This window comes from Halichoeres trimaculatus, unplaced genomic scaffold (assembly GCF_033239565.1).
Source record: "Halichoeres trimaculatus isolate MK-OKI-2021-1 unplaced genomic scaffold, fHalTri1.1 fHalTri1_scaffold_7, whole genome shotgun sequence".
NCBI classification, from domain to species: Eukaryota; Metazoa; Chordata; class Actinopteri; order Labriformes; family Labridae; genus Halichoeres; species Halichoeres trimaculatus.
This window is the reverse complement of record NW_027437185.1, coordinates 28,282,084-28,298,058: the sequence shown is the minus strand read 5'-3', so window position 1 is coordinate 28,298,058 and position 15,975 is coordinate 28,282,084. Positions and strand designations below refer to the sequence as shown.

The 15,975-nt window shown below is 40.1% G+C and overlaps 1 protein-coding gene across 5 annotated transcripts in view; it reads right to left on the bottom strand.

The window, feature by feature from the left end:
- glra1 (glycine receptor, alpha 1) overlaps positions 1 to 15,975 on the bottom strand; it is a 174,696-nt gene that overhangs the window by 85,147 nt on the left and 73,574 nt on the right. The window contains exon 4 of one of the 5 annotated variants that reach the window (XM_074673812.1): positions 6,620 to 6,658. The exons of 3 other annotated variants lie outside the window; for them this stretch is intronic. In XM_074673812.1, the coding sequence (XP_074529913.1) occupies positions 6,620 to 6,658 (39 nt within the window). Of the gene's footprint in view, positions 1 to 6,619; positions 6,659 to 15,975 lie in introns of those variants that run through there. One more of the 5 variants, XM_074673811.1, reaches the window with a different exon arrangement.

Genomic DNA, 15,975 nt, shown 5'->3' with positions numbered 1-15,975 from the left:
AAATAATAACTTTCACAAACTAACTGTGGAAAAGGCAATACATATTTATTTTGTGCATAAATGTCTGTATATTAGTCTTCATGTCCAAACTAAGCAACAAATGCAAGGATAGCACCAACTGATCACATCTGGCATTGATAAATGACTTGTTTGTTGTGGGTGTTTGCTGGAATTTCTTCCGTTGAGGAAAGCCCTGCAATCTCTCCTCAGTGTTCCCCTCCGACAGCACACTGCAGCTGTATTATACTCTTTAAAATAGGCCACTTGCACAGACATTAATCTGTGTAGTGGATATTCTGCTTTACATTCACTGTGACCACACTATGTGCTCCAGCCTGCAGTAACCATTTTGCAGTGTTAGCTTTCTGCAGCACTGTGCAATCACATTACAAAGGTGTTCTCCTCCAGACAGGCCACTCGGATAAGCATAAATCTACATAGCAGCATTTTCTTCCTCTCAATATAAAAAGTAAAATAACTGCAATATGCTCCAACCTGCAGCCGTCACATTAAAGTGTCACCTCTCTCAAGCACTATGCAATCATATTACAAAGCCGTCCTCCATGAAACTGGGCACTTGGAGAAGCATAAATCTACAGAGACAGATTGAATCCTTGGGCCTCTTGCACGGCACCAAGAGGGGGAAGGAGTCCCTGGAATCTGTTAGCAGACAAATATCCCTTGGCCTTACATTAATCTGCATAAAGCGCCAGCGCGAGGAGGTGAGTTGTGTGTAATATGTGCTGAACAACCTGCAACAGAAGGAGCGGAGTGGAGCCTCTAATCAGAAAGAACGGCTGCTGCCGATGGCGGCCGCAGCAGGCTTCAGGCCCTGACCTGCTGAGTGGATTCTGCTGAACACGCTGGAAGAGAAATCTCCTCTCTCTCTCTGCCCAGCCTTTCCTCTCCCTCCCCCCTCTTTCCTATCGTTTCACTCCTCTCGTCTGCCTTTCCTCCCACGTCTCCTCCTCGGTGATGGCTTGCTCTTCCTGTCGAGTATATGCTCTGCTTCAGGTCTCATAGATTATTCTGAATCATTCATTCACTCTTTCCTCTACTGTCATTCTCTTTCTATTGTCTTTATCTCTTCTCTCCCATTGTTTTCATTTTGCCCCTGTCTTTTTGTCCCTTTTGTCTTTAGTTTTAGTGTGCATTCATTTCTGCAGCATAGTACTGACCATTTTCTGCAAACGCTCTTCTTCTAATCTTTCTGTCATCTGCTGTCTTCAGACCCTTTTTTTATATTCTTGTGTTTCATTTTCATTTTGTTTCTCTATTATTTATTTGATGTCCTCTTTGCTGTCCTAAATTTACATTTGTTTAACTATAACCTTCATAACTTGATTTACTTACAACTAGCATTTCATTTTCTGCATTACCGACCCTTTGATACCGACTTTTACATTGCATTTGCTTTTCCTTTTTATCTTTTTATGCTAATTTCATCCTACCTTTCCTCTTCAAAAACAATCCCATCTATAGTGCCCAGAATAGACCCTGCAGATAAAAGTTTTCTGTCTCTATAATGAGTTTGGCCATCCATAATGATTGTGTGCACATCAATAAGCATTATTGCAGGTGAACCCACTGAGGATATTGAAGGCACATCAAGTCAAAGCACTGAAGCAATATAACATACTCGCTTTTATTGCTTGCGAGGGGGAATCACGATCAGAACGAATCAATGAGCTTTAATCCTCGACAAGTCCTCTCTGATAACGTCTTCATTGTCAATATGAAGCTTTCAAGTTATTTGGCTGCTGTATCAGACGGCTACTTTGGAGGTTAAATTTAGTTTGTTACTGACAGGAGACTGAATTATTTGATCTTTATCTAATTACACAGTCTGAGTCTCACTGAGTTCTGTTGAAGATAGACATCTAGATCTTTTATGGTGTATTGAAATATATTCCTCTTTGTGTGATTAGCCAGCTGGATTTTTTTTTTTTTTTTTAACCAAAATGCTAATTTTAAGTAAGCCAAGCAGTAAACTACTGAAGATAGCAACAAACAGTGCAATATGATGTCATATCTTACAAGTCAGTGCTGGAAACTTCAGCAAAACCATAAGAGTCAGCAGGATTCGGAAAGTTTGCTTCATAAAAGAGAGCAAAACACACTCCCCTGAAACACATGGCGTGGAACTGCCTGACGTCTCCGTCTTTTGTACAAAAAGCCCACCAAGTCAGACGGCACATCAGTCTCTCCATTTGTTACAATGTTCACATTATATTTCTGCCTGGTGCTAACAGGTTACTCACCGGGATGTTGATTTGAATCAGCTTTGTCTTTCCAACATTTCTCTTTTTCAGTCTGTCCTGGCCGCCCCTCCATGACACATCATAATGTTGTTGCCAGAGCTTGACAAACTTTTCCTGTGTCTCGTAGTTCCATCTCTCAGAACCAGCTTTATCATTACTTTGTTGCTTCAGCGTTGTGTTTTGAAAGACTCCAGGCTTCTGCGTGTGCAGAGCACACTGTGCATTACTGACCTCAACGTTTATTGGAAAATTGACCATCCTAGGTCTTCAATCACAAGGTCATGTGGCATCCTGGATATGGCCTTGATAGTTGTACTAGACGCTTAATGAAATAAAATGATTAATTTCCAGGGCTAGTACATTCTGAAAACCCTCCATCTGCTGGATCAAGCCATGATTATGCTTGAGAATGGTGGCCTGACTCTGACAGAATTTAAAATTGTTGTGGTAAAAATCCAAAAAGACAAAGTACAGAACTAAATGCCTGCAGCTAGCTCACAGCCTGTACAAAAATATGATTGAAATGAAAGTTACCCAAAAGCAAAGCCAAAATATTTGAGCTCATACCAAGGACTGGCCGTGGTACAAGAGGTCACCCTCTCTTTTTCCTGTGTCTTACTGAGAGGACTTTCATCAGCTAAAGACCAGCACAAAAATCTTCTGAATTGCCACTGCTCAGATTTGTCACTAGTCCAAAATGTTAGCGCACATTGTATACAGTGCTTTGACTAGATTTTTAAAGGGCTATTGCACTGTCCATAAACTTGACAGCCAGCAAATCCAGCATGTCACATCATTAGCTTTGGGACTTATTTCTTCTCAGAAGAAATGGGGAAAATTTCCTCAGAAAACATGTAGTCGTTCAGTTTATGCAAATAACACACAACCATTATAACCATTTCTTGAAGTTGCCTGAAGTCATTACAATAAACAGTGTATTTTTGTTATTATGAAGCCAACTCACCTCCCTTCTTATATTTGCACCACTAAATGAGAAAAACACTCCTTACTATTCGTATAGTTTTTATTTTCCACTGCCAAGCCGGTGGGTAAGTTATGCATGGCAGCAGCCTGGAGGCAGACAGGCTGCTGCCTGCTAATATAAAACACTGTCTCCTGTGAAGCTGACAGTGTTGGTCCAGAAAATAAGCTCAGAAGGTAATTAAGGTCTTTAGTCTGCATACCAAAGGATTTTCTCTCTCGATGGCATTAGTCAGCCACAGTAATCAGACACAAAGGGATAATATCTGCATTACTAAAGATAATGATGCCACCAAAGTTGAGTTTTGTTTTAATCACCGAGAAAAATGCCATTGAAGTCAACTCTCTAAGCTTTAAGATCTCCATGGATTCCCCAGCAATGTTTCAGTTCACACTTGGGAATATCCCACTGCCAGGAAACATTGCTACAAGCTTTCTTTACCTGCGTTAATCCTGTCTGACAGCATTGCCCCCAAAGATCACTCAGTGCATCACCTCTGCTGTTTGCTCCATCACCGACTGTTATTATCTGCAAGTCCTGCAGAGCTAATTGTAGACTGAACAAATGTGTGTGTGTGCGTGTGTGTGCATTTGCATGTTCTAAGGGGAATCTACCATAGCTTCCTGTCTGTGCATGCAAATTAGGGTCATGTATAAACTAATGATGTCTGATAGGAGCCACTGTGTAAAAAGCCTGCTGTGCTCCGGGTGCTAGCATGTTAAGCTAACGAACTGAATGTGCTGAAAGAGATTCTTCAAGAGATTCTACCTTCTGCAGAGATGTGAGGCGCAGCTATTCTGCATTTAACTGTATCATACTCTTCTCTATTTAAATTTTCATGGGTTGTACTATGCTTCATTACCACACTGTACCATAGAGTAATTGGTTTTCAAGCCCTGTGCTCCTGAGAAATGTTCTATTAATTCAAATATTAAATTGTGCCTTGTAGCAGAAACTAACTGTTTAATATTTGACTGTTCTGGTATGAAACTGGACTAATTTGGTCTACATAAGACATCCCTACACTGCAGTTTCTTATACTAAACTGGGTTGTATTTTAAGTTAATATAACCAAGATTCTGTTTTGACATCTACTAAAACTGTAACAGACTTCAAATTCTTTGAAAACTTCACTTCAGTGTTGGACATAGCTCAGTAATATACAATCCAACCCTACAACTTTTTTTAATTATTATTATTGAAACTGACCAGGTTATTTAAAAATAAACTTCAATGAAGAAAATTTCTCCAAATATGACTTAACTTTGTTTGTATGTGTTTTATACTAGTAAAAGGATTTGGACTTTATGACTATATATTATATTTAAAACATGTGTTATACTCATCTATTCTTTTCCCACACTATAATATACTATGCTATACTGGTATTTTTTTAGTGCCAAGCTTGCTCTACCTATCCAAACTTGTCGAACCTATTCTTAACTGTTATAAATTCAACCATGCTATGATATACTCTAATTTATCATTTCAAACTTTGCTATGCTACGCCATTTTAAGCCAAGCTATGTGGTGCTATGCTATCTTTTGCTGTGCATGCTAAGCTATGCCATGTGATGATGCTATCCTTTCCAATGCAATGCTATTCTATTTTAGAGACTCAGAAAACAAGGCAGCTGGACTGTGTAGAGTTTGGAAGACAGTACACAGTCCAGTTACCTTGTTTTTGAGTCTTCAGGAGAACCATGCCCTGTCTGGCAGAGAATCTACATGGGCTGGGCTGTTCTATGTTATGCTATCCTTTTTTAGGCAAAGCAGTTACTTTACTATGCCAACATTTGTTATATGATGCTATGCTTTGTTAGAATAATCTTTGTTATACAATGCAGTGCTTTGTACTGTCACCCAATGCAATGCTATGCTACGCTATGCTATGCTTTCCTTTGCTCTGTAATGCTATCTATTCTTCCCTACACTGTACTGTTTTGCTCCTGTGGCTGTGCTGTAGTGATGTAAAGCACTTTAGCATGCTATTTCATGCTATTTTATTCAAGGCTTCTTTAATTTTATTCTGTACCCCTTCTCTCTTTTACTTTTCCATGATTAGCTTAACTAGCAAATTTAGCACATTAAGCTATACTCCACAATCCTATGCTGAACTTCACTACAAGATAGGTACTGTAGTGATTGAAGCTGGTGAAGCTGTTTTATTTTGTCATAATTTATAAATTAATAATGCACAATTTGGTTACATTTTATGATAAATTTAATTAATGATCTATACCTATACAGTTCTTAACTTTAATATTTTCTACAGTGTCTTCTTCACTGTGAACAGGAAGTGTTTGATAGACCCAACTCCCTCTACAGCTACAATATATAATGTTGTGATACATAATGTATTGTATCATGAGATGAATTAGAATGTCTAAAAGCTAAGGGCTAAGTCAGCCCTGCATGTGATCAGCTGTAGGGATATTTGCAGAGTTTGGGAGAGCTTCCAAAAATACGTCCTGTGAGAATCGAGGACCTGTGCAAGTTTGGGTCCAAGATTTTAACTGAGTAGTGATAATGCTGACTCAGGGTGTGAGCTGAATAAGATCTCCGCTGTTGTATAAAGTGGTTGATAAAAAGAGTCACGGTTTTTGAACACTGAACATTTTGACTCTCCTATATAATTAACCATAAGCGTTTTAGCAAGTTTTAGTGGCACTAGCTATACTTGCTTAACTGATTCCTAGGCTGAGTAGGCTAAATGATAAAGTAAAAATCAATAATTTAAAGCTCAAGATGAACTGAGGATACACACAAGCTGGGTTTAAAAAAAAGCTGTGTGGTTTAACCAGCCTCCATAAAGGAGACGGAAATCATTACTCTCTCAGAAAAGGTCTTATTGTGTAAAAACTGACAGTCCTACAGTAAGGAAAAAGGCACACTTCACTCTGAGGCCTGGAGCTAAATATCTGCTGTTTGAAGGAAATAGCTATTGTCAAAGTGACAATACTTCTAGTCACAAATGAATTAAATATATGTGGCATTCAGTGAGAAAAATGTTAGTGTCAAGTAAAGCTCAAAATAGCGTATAATTTGACATTACTTTGGCTTAATAGCTCAGAGTTTCACTGTGATTTACAGACAATAACATTCAGGCTTCTTTCAGTGACTTACTTTACAACAAACATGGCAATCCTTACATTTTTAATCCAAGAAATTGTTTCGTGACATTCTTATAGCTCTAAACATCATCTCAGGAGTGATTCACAAACACAAAACCTTGATTAGGGATGAAAGAAAGAAGAAGTAGTAGAAGAGGAAGAAGAAGAAGAAGAAGAAGAAGAAGAAGAAGAAGAAGAAGAAGAAGAAGAAGAGAGATAAAAATAAAAAAATAAGGGTTAAAAAGAACATAAAAGGAAAGTACCTTTCTTGTGAGTAGCCTCATTTTTGGAGCCTTTGGGGTCTAATAAAAAAAAGATCAGAATTAAACACAGCATTTTCTAACATCACGTTAGCAACTATACGTTGTTTGTCCTCATTACGGAAAACAACCGCTTTGTCTATCAAGGAGCGAACAAGACAGCAAGGCTCGATTATCTAAGGTGTCGCACTGCTGCCAACACTCAGCAGGGGTGAGTGTGTGGCAGTGGGGGAGACTTGGGAGGGGCAGGGGGAGGAGGGGGGCAACATACTGTGAAGGCAAATAGCAGGAAGGAGGGATGCACGAGTCTGTATAGAGGAACAGTCTACTGCCAAACTGCAGCGGGCAGGAGAGGAGAGGCGATGCACTGAGATGGAGAGGAGGAGGAGGAGGAGGGTTGCAATGCAGTTCTGTCAAGAGTAGCTGAAGTAAGGCTAGCAAAATGCACTACGGGAGATGCAAGAGGCCAGAGAGAGAGGAGGAAGAGGAGGAGGAGGGCGGGGACAATGCAAAGACTACATGTCAAACTGGCTTCATTTGAATTTTTGCCACATTGGCTGTTCTGGAAATTGTACTTTTTTGTCTTTTGGGCAACAGGTTCATGTGAGTTACATATTTCAGAAGGACTTCACTGTCCTCACCTTTTTTTCAAGGACAGCGGCCTGTAGGGTAATGTGTACGGTTAAGAAAAACAACCCTCATAGGTGTGTGAGGAGTATCAGCAGCCACACTAGTTCTGGCATTAAGTCAGAATACACTCTTAATTTTCATGTAACAGTGTTGAGAAGGTCTGGGTTTGATGTGAACCACAACAAAGAAAAATAAACCGTTAAGATCTTTTAACATCATGATGGTTTTTATCAACTTCCTATCAGCTACAGATAAAGACAAATAAAGTTAGCATAGAATAACAGTGTGCTTTGGTTTGGGGCCAAAGCAACGTGTGTGCTCTGTCTTTTCTTTGTTGTGTTCACTCCAAAAGTTTCTCCTCTTCTCAAAACTGCTTTCATAGTAAGTAACGGAGTAATCGCAGACACACCCCACACACCAGAGTGCACTGTTGCACCCACACAGTCATCCTACAGGCTGTCATCTTTAAATTAAAGGCAAGGCTAGTATCACTTCTGAATGAAATGAACCGGTCTGGAAACAAAAGTCCTTCAAATGGATTCTTTGTCCCCTAACAGTGATTTGATTCTAGCTACAGAAATGGAGCTGTAACCCCCCTCAGGAATGGATAAATGATCTCCAAATGTGAAATGAAATTCTACTTTTTTTCCCACTAAAATGGGTGTCATTAATTTGAAGTCATTTGGCTGAAACAGAGCCTGTCAGAATGACAAAGATGCTGCTTTCAACCTCCCCAAAAAAGGATATATTCAACCTCTTCCTCTATAATTAGTAGTACTACAAAAAGGAAACTCAAAGTCTTCACCGAGTTTGATTTCAAACGCTGAACTGCTGACGTAAACCAAAGGGGACGTTTGGCAAAAAAAGATTACCATTACCATTATTATTTTTAAACAGTGAAGGCCCCATTTACTTTAAGAATATTGGGGAAATCCACAATATGATAGCAAAACAAAAGGCTTTGTTCTTTCAGGAAATACTCGACCAAAACCCAAAACACTTCACCTTTTGTTTGTAAAGACCTGAAATAAATACTCACACCACTAAAAACCACAGGGTCTCATAGACTTCAATTAAAAGTCCCTGTGTACAACCCAGAACTACACCCGTGTAAAGGTCAACTATCGTACAGCACATTCTGACCTTCAAGCATTTGATAGTTTTGGGGTAAACAATGATCACGTCCTTGGTTCAACCGCAGATACATTACACCTCAACAAAATTACAAATGTCACCGCACGGCCTTTGAGTTTTCATCAAAATGATTCCCTGCATTCCCTCTTAATGATTCTGAACTATGAACAGAGGACATAAAAAAAATGTCCCTACGCTGCGGAAAAAAAGAGTCCCTTTTCTTCTCATGCTCAGATTTGTTGACTGATGTCCTATTTTGCCTTGAAAACTGAACTGTGCTGAGTAAAAGCAGGCAGGCCTGCTTTGCTGTACTTGACAACTGCCATTGTGAAGGATTGCGAGTAGAAGTCTGGGAGCGATATTGTAATCCGTCATTGTCAGGCTGAAAAAAAAAAGGAAATGGCCCCTAAGATAGATGGAAAGTATTCGTCATGACCATGAACTGTTGTAGACAGGTGACTTAAACTCTATAATCTGCCGGAATCCATGAAAGGCAATTTTTTCCTCTCTCCTCTGAGCACGGCAATCTCTCTGTGTCAGGGCTAAGCCCAGGCTTAGCCCCACGGCCAGGCAGTCCGTCGAACATCTGAGCACCTGATCTTGGCATTAAAACTACAGCAGCTTTGGTTTTTGGGCTTTGCTGGCAGTAGGGATCTCATAACACGAGCTAATTACTAAATCTGTGCAGAATCAATTCTCTAGGCTTTGCTGGGAGGTGTACACAACAGTGAAACCTCTTTCCCTTTGTGTTGGAAAACAAGAGTATTTCTTTGTGAAATGAGCACAGGGATTTCCCTTAATGTCTATTAGACACATCTGCTATAAAAAACAGCAGCTTTATAACAGCGGGGAACAGTCTCCAACCTTTCTTTTTTCACAAGGTTATGACTAAAGGTGTGATGGGACTCCACAGGAGGCATAAATGGCCTTTCACGGAGCAGTATTCCCCTCCTTATAAACTAATTGGCCATAGACCAGTGGACTGCAGAGGGATGATGACAGAGTAATGTAGCCGTCAACTGTTCTTACACACCCCAGATAAGCTCCCTCGATCCACTGAGATACTGTCTTTCCACTATCTTTGGAATCAAGAAGGACAATAATGAATTGAGGTATTTATAGCTAACTGCGTGAGAAGATATTGAGCTCAGTCATTTTGACGGCACGGCTCATTTGACAGCTCTAATTATCAGCCTGATCATTTGTCTCATAGCCCTCTATAATGCACTCATTTCTACTTTTAGCTACACAAACAGTCTCAATGTCTTCCCTCTTTTCATTCCCTGCTCCACCCCCACCCCTCTATCAGTCTCTCTTTCAGTCCGTCTTGAGTGCCCTCATACGTTTGGCTGCCTTTTGCCATTACCCTGTTCAATATTCCTCTCTTCACTGCCCTTGCCGCTCCGCCTCCCCCCTGCTAGACGTTGAAGCGTGATCAATATTTTTGTCATAACTCAGGGGAGAGTCACCTCTGCAGCGACATTAAAATTCCTTGCTCTGTGCAATATAGTCCCCGTCCAAATTTCCTGGCTCAGAAAGGATGAGGCTATTACCCGGAATACTAAAAGAGCCACGAGACCTTCCTTTAGGCAAGGATGTCCCTTAACTCTGGAAGATTTCTGTGTTTGTATCCTTGTAAAAAGAAGCTCTGGGAAGAATTTAAACAGAAGGAGGAGGGAATAGATTTTACAGTTCTTGTCTCAGAGCTGCTGAAAGGGCTGTATGAAACCGAGCAATGCTGAAGCCCACTGGGAACTGCATTAGCATTAACATTCTAATGCTAAGCTAGTGGAAACATATTCTACATTTGCAGCAAGAAACCCAGGATTGCCATTTGCGAGTTCAAATCCCTAGTGGTAGGTCTGAATTGCTTGTAACAAGTTAAAAAAACTCTCCCAAATGGAACAAGAGAAAAGTTACCTGTAGTAAGACATTATTATAGTTTTAAGCAAATTTTCGGGCAAATTTTTATGTGCCATTGGCAGATTTTTTTTTACTTGTTATAAGAAATTCAGACCTCATTTTTTTGTGTTTGAACAACTTGAAACAAGATATTTTTTTTTGAATGATAAGTTAAATGAGGCTAATAGCGAGTATAGAAAGACAATCTTTACTTAAAATGAGACAAAAACACCGAATAAGATTTTTATTTTCAAGCGTTCATTTTGGTTAGCCATTTGTGATGCTACTTTCCTCCTCTTTCTCTTCCTCCACCTTTTTATCTACCCTCCACCAACAAATCCACTACCTCTCTTTGCCTTTACTCCTCCACCTCACGCTCATTACCTTATGCCCATTAATCCCATTAAGTAGCCATTAAACAAGTGCTGATAACACCAAATGAACGTCAAGCTTCGACAGCTAATAACTACGGTCCCACCTCGGCACGTTCAACACTCGCAAGGAGAAAAGGAGACGCAGAAAAGAACAGGAAAGGTGAGGTGAAACATAGTGTAGTTTAAATCTGTTGTTGTGCAGTAAGAAGTGCTCCACTTGTGGAAGAAAAGATAAAGGAAAAAAGGAAGAAATGAGGCTAAGTATGTGAATGCACGGCCCGATAAATGTACTCGTGTCCACTTGTTCAGACAAGAAAGAGGGCAGAAATTCAGGCTCAAAGGCAAAATGACACAGTGGTGGGTTCTCAGTTCGCTTTACTTTTACACTGATCATTACTGGGATCAAAGCAAAGAGACGAGGGAGCTTTGCCACACCAACCGTGGTAGAAGCATGAAATAAAAGGATTGTATCCAAAGGAGCAAAGCAAGCCAGTGCTGCTACAGTGGCTGTTCACGAGAGCAAGGGATGGAAAATCTGCCATGCCAAACTCACAAAACCCTAATGCACGCCAAATTTAAGGCCGCAGACGATTCTTTTCAGGCACTGGATTCTGTGCGGCAGGGGGAAATAGCAGTGGAACCGGGGTGGGGGGTTGAGCGGAGGTAGGAATAGATAGCTGGCTCAATAGCCGCTCATTCTGGTTGAGCTTGAAACTAGACGCTCGCCCGCTTCCTCACTTGCTCGCGGCTGTCGTCCTTGTTGCTGCTCTGCTTGAGTGATGAGGAAGGACAAGGTTATGGCGGCGAGGGAGAGGGGAGTCGCGGCTGTAGTGTGTACCATTCATCAAGTGTGCACACACACATACCCAGACACAAGGTATCACACAAACACTCTCAGCAAACAGACACACCTTTCCCTGGGTCTTTGTGTAATACCCTCTCTGTCTCACTTCCTTCTCTCACACACGCTCATTTATCTGCACAGCACCATGTGGGCATTCATTACCAGAGGCTGTCCTACTACAACTCATCGTCCCTGTTGTGATGTAGGCCTCTTCCTGTGCAAGCTGGTCAAATGGGTCAAACTGCCCGATTTGCTTTACATATCAGATGGGTTGGTAAATAAAGCTCCAAATAATGTGCTCAAAGATGATTCAGGCAGTTGGTGTAACCTTGTCTTTCTGCCCTGCACATTAAAATAGATATTTATGAAGTGGTCGGCTTGTTTGTTTCATTTTCTTGTGCCTTGTCAGCCAATGTGGGTTAGGCACCCTTTTGGTGCATGACAAAAATATACTTAACTGTTTGCAAAAATCAAATGTTTAGGAATAGATTAAGGAAAAAAAGATAACGAGAAAAGGGCTTTGATTGAAGGAAATAAAAGAACCAGAAAAAAGTTGAGGCAGGAATGAAATAATGGCAGAAAGAATAGCTTAATAAATCATTTTATAAAGGATATGAATTCAAATTAATGGAGCTGAAGAAAGGAAGATTTGTGTGAAGGTCAAGGAGGGTAAAAAGCAGGTTTAAGACTGAAAAAGAATAAAAGGTTGATTATCAAAGTTGACAGAGAAAAAGGGAGGAGCAGGAAAGAGGAACAATAGGAAGGAATCAGGAAAGGTAAAAGCAAAATGCCAATAAAAGAATGAGAACGTAGGAGGAGAGAATCAAAAAATAGATGAACTCATGGATTATAAATGGCTTGTCCTGAATGTGTCAGGAGAGTTTGCTCTCCTCTCTCCTGGATGGAACAACCTGCTAAATCAATCGGAAGCTCTTGTGCCCACACAGTGGACCCGGGTCGTGATCAGTGTAATTTCCTCCTATGCTGGCACATTCATAGCTTCCAGCAAATCTCATCTCTTCCCTTCCCCCCATCTAATGTTGCTACATGGTGAAATTAGCAGAGCTGGTGCTGACTTGATGAGGTTCATCTGTGCGTTTCTTTACCGTGTGGGCGAAAGGGAAGTGCTTGCTTTCAGCATTTTTGAATTCTGGGTATGCTGAAGTAAATGCCCTTAAGTGAGCTCCAGAGATGAGTTGAACCTGTGTTAACTCACACAGGGTCTAAATGCTTTAATATCACATTTGAAATCGAGGCTACACCCACCCCAACCTATATATTCCCCAGACATAAAAACATTTCATTATGAAAATCTAGAGTGAACTATAAACGGTCTCAACCTGGCATTTCTGAAATTAGGCCCAGGTCCATTTTCTCACCAATAATGTATTATGACACTGAAATGAATAATTCTAAATTATTTGAACATTTATGTTTTCTGTCAAGATAGAAAAAAAAACAAAACAAAACAAAACAAAACAAAAAAAAACAATGTATATCTTATGCCTCACAAAACTACATTTGGACTGTGCATAGGCTTCTTGTTTAAAGTTAAGCTCTGTACATTCTTCAGAAACTTAAAAACTCTCACAGCAGATGAGGACACATGACTAAAGTTATGAAAGGCAAAAGTTTTTCTTCAGAATGAAGGGTGAGAAAAACCTAATAAAATCCAGATCCTGATCCTGCCATAAAAAAACCCTGCCATATTTTACCCATATCTCTCCCTTATGGAGAACATTTTCCTTGGTCAGTGGCAGAGTTTGCTGATATTTTCGCAGCACATAACACTGCAGAACTGACCACTATCAAAAGACAAATATGGGAAAGGTGAGGTTTGTTTTCATAAGTCTGTTGATGACGCCATGTAGTGACTGGATTTTACTAGAAATCACTTAAGGAGATAGTAAACAAACAGAGCGTTCATGTGTTACTTTCTCTGTTAATAAATACATCAGAAAAAGCTACTGGCCTTTGGTCATTTCCATAAAATCAAATGTGGTTCTCTTTGATGCATGCCAGTCTGCCTGCCTCAGTGAACTGCACTCGTACATCATTTGACTGATTCTCTGGTTATATCACATTGTTGTTATTTACTCTCTATACCAACAACATTTTGTTTCCAAGATCTAGAGACTTAACCACCAACTGCTAAAATATGTGATGTCTGACTCCAGTGATTACCCATAGTCTCCCTTTAGGAGAAGTAAACAAACTATTCTTCCCACCACTGCTGGTGAATCACATATTTACTCAGTCTGAAACACATTAAATGTCAAAAACAGAAAGCTGCTCAGCAAGCTCCAGCACACTCACCTCTATAAGCTATCCTGAATAAGAGCTGTGCCATAGTAGAAAATAGAATCGTGGTCATTAAATTAATGTAATGCACAGCTATATTAAAATGGAGGACTTTATTGAACATCTAATACCATGACTTTGTTTCCACTTGATTTTGCTCTTATTAAAGTATTGGTTTGTAAGCCAATCTGCTCAATGGATAGTAGCACATCTTGTTCTTTAGCAAGTGAATTTATTTTCAATGGGCTCTATGGAGAAAATCAAAAGTATCAACAATGTTGAATGTGAAGTGTTAATTTTAACTGAAATAACAAATATGGTAAGAATTCTGTCCACCATTGGGGTACAGATAAAATCCAGCCTGTAGCCTGTTTCCCACATGTCATTCCCTACTCTTGCCCCATTTCCAACTCTATCCACTGTACTTGCTTATTAAAGTCATGCAAAACCCCAAAATATAAGTTAATAAAGAAAATGTCTAACTTAATGTAGTTCAGGGATCCCAGAGTCTAATGGGCCATTTTCAAGACAACGGTTATAGAAAGAAAAGCACAAGTATTGTTGTGTCTGCTTGTTTTATACAGAAACAGCGTTTTAGCCAAACTTTAATGCAAACTTTTGAAAGCAGCCTCCAGAAAGAATTTATTTATGACTATACAGCCACCGTTGCCACATGAACAGTGAGTAAGCCGGCGTTTTCAGTGGAAATGCCGATGTCACGCTCCACTCTGCACATGTGCATACAACAGTGCAACAGTACCGTTGTTATGATCGCCATAGACAACCGTTTTGAACTGCTGCTGAATCTGCCAACTGTCTTTCAACAAAATGAGCATCTGTTTCTCCACTTCTGCACTTAGCATTCACCAATACACCAGATGATCTGCCCAACTCTCCTACCAAAAGCTGGTCCTGGACAAGACAGTTATAGCGCCAACTACAGGTCTGGCATGCTTACTAGAGTGTTTTCAGCCCCTTGCTATGTTTTTGCGATTTGGGGTGAAACGTTGTATAAACTGGGCCAAAAAAGACTTTTGAGTGATCAGTTGGGGTGTATCTATATCTTTACATCTCTACACTCTTTACATTATCAGTATCCTGCCATGATGAAACTCTGTGAAAGTTGCATGTTATTCAATTTCCAAAGTTTAGATTCACTTACTAGTTAAAAAAGGGGCAATTAGACAACTGTTTCCCATTTTGACATCTGAATATTTCAGTTTAATGATGACTTTTAAGATTATGCTCATTTTTGCATCAAAGTCAGGTTCTCAAACTAGCAGTGCCCATTTCCCAGATAGGCTTTGATTGATTACAGTTTCCTCATTAGGCAAATGATAAAGATACTAATTTAATGGTGTCGTAGGCTAGCAGTGACTGTATTAGTTTTCTTAATAACACACTGTCAACTAAGAACATTTTAGAACTGTTGCGCTATACTCAGTCCTCAATTTTCTCTCCTCGCTCACTCATGCTGTGCAAGAACTGCCTTTTTTTCTATTCCCACAGAGTTTATTAAGGCACAGAGCTGTCAAGCTGTTTATTTCATGAATGTGATTAATGCAGTGGCATAGTTAGCTGGTAGGGGACACACGCACACACACAAAAAAGAGAAACTGCATGAATGAGCAAGTTGGGGAGCTCACGCTATGCCACTCTGTGGACCTGACAGCAATGACAGAGGCTGGAAATTCACATCCGGCCTTGCCAGTTAACAGCGGCCGCTGACACAATTAGCTTAGCAGATTACGTAAAAGATGTGCTCATCCTCCTGAGTATGAACTCGCTCATCATGGATTGCTTTGTCACACGTTAGAAGAGTAAAAGACAACGTGTGGAAGAAAACTGAGGTTGATTTTGTTTCACTCCTGTTGGGGTGGAGATTCTGAAGCTCTCTCTGACAACAGCTGGAGGACTGCTAACATCATCTGCAAGTCTAATGCAGTGCCAGACACCACTTTCATCTGCATTTAACTTTTTTTATTACACCACATTAGAGGAATGGGAAATTTATTAAAGCTATAAATTCAAATAACTGTTGTGCTGGCCTGTTTAAATCCTGATTTGTAAAGGTCACTGCAGCAGAATTGTAACAGTAAATCACACAGGATTGTTGCCAACGACAGCTCAGGAGGAATCAAATTATAAAATAGAAATGGTCTAAAAAATTGACT